The following is a 4,596-nucleotide window of genomic DNA, read 5'->3' as shown; positions in this document are numbered from 1 at the left end:
GTCAGCACAGAGCCCGACGCGGGGCTCGAACCCACAAACCGCGAGGTCATGACCTAAGCGAAAGTCGGACGCTTAACCGACTAAGCCACCGAGGCGCCCCAAGAGAAAGAGAATCTTAAGCAGGCTCCACACTCAGTGTGGAGACCAATGCGGGGCTCCATCCTACAGCCCTGCGATCATGACCTGAGCCAAAATCAAGAGTCAGATGCTCAACTGACTGAGCCACCCAGGTGCCCTGTGCAGGCGCTTATCACTTTTAAATTGGGTTATCTTGTTTTCTTCTTGATTTGTAGAAAATCTTTTTTTTTTTTTTTTACAAATAGTTTATTGTCAAATTAGTTTCCACATAACACTCAGTGCTCATCCCCACAAGTGCCCTCCTCCCTGCCCATCCCTCCTCCCGATTTGTAGAAAATCTTAATAGTTCTGGATACTTATACATTTGCTTTTTTGTAGCAAAGATTTTTCTCCTGCCTGTAGTCTCTCTTTCTATTTTATTTATTTATTTTTTTAATAAACAAAGGTTACTTATTTTAAAGTATTTGAATGTTTCGTTCTTTCCTCTTACGGTTTATGCTTTTTGCATCTTGTTTAAAGAATCCTTCTCTTATCCTGGGATCCAGTAATTTTCTCTTGTATTGTTTTGGTGAGCTTTGTCATGCTGGCTGAGATTGACTTACATTGGAATCCTTCATTTAGGTGCTCCAGCTGCTACTCCTGCCCCTGCCTCAGTCCCACAGATATCCCAGCCTCCCTTCTTATTGGATGGGCTTTCATCACAGCCTCTCTTCAATGACATCACTACAGGTACGGTTCCTGGTATTACCATCAGTGAGAGGGGGGCCTTGAAGAAGAAAGTAATTCTGCAAGCATTAAGCTGACTGCAGTTAGATTGATCTTCCTGTGCTTTCCAGGCATCCCCTCCATCACAGCATACAGTAAGAATGGCTTGAAGATAGAATTCACCTTTGAACGGTCAAATACCAACCCTAGCGTCACAGTGATAACGATACAGGCCTCCAACAGCACAGAGCTGGACATGACAGACTTTGTTTTCCAGGCTGCAGTACCAAAGGTACTACAATGTCATCTTTTCTTTTTACTTTGATTAAAGATTGATTTTTTTTTTTTTATGCGCTTGGTAAGGGATATATTTTAAGGTTTAGAAGGTAAACCAAATTTGCAGGTTCAGCCCAAATTAACAATACTGTAACTATTATGGTTCATTAAATCATGTCTTTTTTTTTTTAATGTTTGTTTATTTTTGAGAGAGAGAAGACAGAGTATGAGTTGGGGAGGGCAGACAGAGAGGGAGACACAGAATCTGAAGCAGGCTCCAGGCTTAGAGCTGTTAGCACAGAGCCCAACATGGGGCTCGAACTCATGAACTGTGAGATCATGACCTGAGCTGAAGTCAGATGCTCAGCCTACTGAGCCTCCCAGGCGCCCCAAACTATGTCATTTTTACTGAATACTTTTTACTTTAAGTATTAGTTTAAATACTTTATTATTCTTACAGTTACTACTGAAGGATGAAGGACACTCTGATAATAGCTAATGAGATTCACAGCAGAATTCTGTGAGGTGGTCTGCTAAGGGTAGGTTAATACAGTGGTAAAAACCTAAAAAACACAAATTCTAACATGGAATTAAAGTTCATTAAGATGAAGGACTTTATTTGGTATTCTCTTCTAGTCACTGGATCCGAATTGACAGTTTTCATCTCGATATTTAGTGAAAGAAACATTCATTCTTCCTTCATTAATATCTAGTTTACTACTGCTTGTTTTTGTAAACTGAAGTTTTGTTTTACCAGATCTTAGTTTAGGGAATATTTATATCCCATCTTTGAATAATGAAAAGTTCTGTGTAAAGAAAAATTGAGAATGAAGAATAGGCAAAATGCTTCTGTAAAGAACAAGATAGTAAGTCGTTTAGGCTATATGGTCTCTGTTGCATCTACTCATTTCTGTTGTTACAGTGAAAAAAAGGGGGGTGCCTATGTGGTTAAGTGACCAACTCTTGATTTTGGCTTAGATCACGATTCCATTGTCATGGAATTGAGCCCTGTGTTAGGCTCTATGCTGAGAGTGGAGCTTGCTTCAGATTCTATCTCACTTTCTCCCTCTGCCCCTCCCCTGCTAGAGCTCTCTCTCTCTCTCTCTCTCGCTCTCGCTCTCCTGCTCTCTCTCTCTCAAAACAAAAAAGCCATGATCAGTATGTAAATGAAGGAATGTGGTGTTGTTTCAGTAAAACATCATTTACAGAAAAGATGTCAGGTCATTCTTGGCCCATGGGCCATAGTTGGCCAGCCCTTGGTTTAGACTAAGCTAACCTTATCTTTGCAGTGACATGTGAAGTATGACATTCAAACAACACATTTTTGGAAACTGAAGACCTTTTATTTGTAGTTACTGTTGACTTTGCAAAAGCCTCCTTTAATTGTATTTTTTAGGAACCAGAGTAATGTAGATGTTTTAGAAGCAGTAGAGTGGAGTGGTTTCAGTACTAAATTATACAAGTTCCTTAAACTGTGTGCCTCAGTTTTCCTCCTTTACAAGAGGGGATGGTGATAATGATGTCTGTTTCCTAGAGTTCCTTTGAGGAATAGATGTGTCGTGTACTGTTTTAAGCACTTTTCATGTGTTCAGTGCTCAGTAAGTGTTAGCCGCTGCAACTTACGGTTTTACACTTGTTACTTTAGGCTGTGTTCTAGCAACCTATCATCTCTTCCATTAAAGCATAGTCTTATTTTTGGTGCTGTACTTGACAATACTGTTTGCCTGTTATCGTGTATCTTGAACTTCAAAATACCATATTTCATAGATTCTGTTACCGTTTCCACTTTTTATTATCTCTGAAATTGAGATGCATTTTAAAGTTAATACTTTGTCATAGTTATAATTGGCAGCCTCTTTTCTTTCTCAGTGGTACATAAAATGGTGTGAATTTCAGTTAATGGCATTTTACATTTGATGAAATAATGTAAATAAAGTTTACATAATCCATCTTGACAATAGATTTATGATAAGACCCAACATAATAAGTCTAAATATACTACATCTCTTTACTCTTACAGATTTGGTCCTTACAGAAGGCTAGATAGACTTCCCTCTCCTCTCGTTCTCTGCCAGCCCCTTTCCATCTCTTTCTCTCCCCCTTCTCTCTCTATCTCCCTCCTTCCCTCTTCCTCTCTCTTCCTCTCTCTTCTTCCCTTTGCCTCTTTATCCCTCTCTCTCTTTCTTCCTCATTCTCTAATATTTTTTTCCTTAATTTTTATTTATTTAGTTTTTAATTTACATCCAAGTTAGTTAACATATAGTACCTTAATGATTTCAGGAACAGAATCCAGTGATTTATCCTCTACATAAAACACCCAGTACTCATCCCAACAAATGTCTTCCTTAATGCCCCTTACCCATTTAGCCCATACCCCCTCCCACAAACCGTCCAGTGGCCCTCTGTTCTCTATATTTGAGAGTCTCGTGGGGTGCCTGTGTGGTTCAGTCAGTTGAGCGTCTGACTCCAGCTCAGGTCATGATCTCACAGTTCGTTAGTTTAAGCCCCATGTCGGGCTCTGTGCTGACAGGTCAGAGCCTGGAGCCTGCTTTGGATTCTGTGTCCCCCTCTCTCTCTGCCCCTCCCCTGCTTATACTGTCTCTCTCTCTGTCTCTCTTTCTCAAAATAAATAAATACTTAAAAAAATTTTGTTAATGTCTTATGTTTTGTTCCCCTCCCTGTTTTTGTATTATTTTTTCTTCCCTTCCTTTATGTGCATCTGTTTTGTATCTTAAATTCCACAAATGAGTGAAGTCATATATTTGTCTTTCTCTGACTAATTTCCCTTAGCATAATATACTCTGTTTCCATCCACATTGTTGCAAATGGCAGTATTTCATTCTTTTCAATTGCTGAGTAATACTCCATCATATATATATATATCTTTATTCATTAATCTGTCAATGGATATCTGGGCTCGTTCCATACTTTGGCTATTGTCTGTAGTGATGCTATAGAAACATTGGGGTTGCATGTGCCCCTTTGAAACAGCACAGCTGTATCCTTTGGATAAATACCTAGTGGTGCAGTTGCTGGGTTGTAGGGTACTTCTATTTTTAATTTTTTGAGGAAGCTCCATACTGTTTTCCAGAGTGGCTGTTACCAGTTTACATTCCCACCAGCAGTGCAAAAGAGATTCTTTCTCCACATCCTTGCCAACATCTGTTGTTGCCTGAGTTGTTAATTTTAGCCATTCTGACAGGTGTGAGGTGGTATCTCATTGTGGTTTTGATTTGTATTTCTCTGATAATCACTCTCTAATGTTTTAGAAGACTGCACTTTCAGGAAAGATTTTAAAAATCCTAGTGTGTAGGGGCACCTGGGTGGCTCATTTGGTTAAGTGTCTGCCTTCAGTTCAGGTCATGAGCTCACAGATCATGAGTTCCTGCTTAGGATTCTCTCTCTCTGCCCCCCCCCCCTTTTTTTAAAGTTTATTTATTTTTGAGACAGAGAGCACGAGTTGGGGAGGGGCAGGGGGAGAGAGAGAGAGAGAGGGAGAGGGGGAGAGAGAGAGAGAGAGAGAGAGAGAGAGAGAGA

At 39.9% G+C, this 4,596-nt stretch overlaps 1 protein-coding gene across 1 annotated transcript in view; it reads left to right on the top strand.

Moving 5' to 3' along the window:
• Positions 1-4,596, top strand: part of AP1G1 (adaptor related protein complex 1 subunit gamma 1) — an 81,202-nt gene that overhangs the window by 71,979 nt on the left and 4,627 nt on the right. The window contains exons 20-21 of the mRNA XM_077756355.1: positions 700-807; positions 915-1,075. Coding sequence (XP_077612481.1) covers positions 700-807; positions 915-1,075 — 269 coding nt within the window. The remainder of the gene's footprint in view (positions 1-699; positions 808-914; positions 1,076-4,596) is intronic.

This window comes from Crocuta crocuta, unplaced genomic scaffold, assembly GCF_008692635.1.
Source record: "Crocuta crocuta isolate KB4526 unplaced genomic scaffold, BGI_CrCroc_1.0 scaffold388, whole genome shotgun sequence".
In the NCBI taxonomy this organism is placed as follows: Eukaryota; Metazoa; Chordata; class Mammalia; order Carnivora; family Hyaenidae; genus Crocuta; species Crocuta crocuta.
The sequence above is the reverse complement of the archived record's forward strand: the minus strand, read 5'-3'. Positions and strand labels throughout refer to the sequence as shown.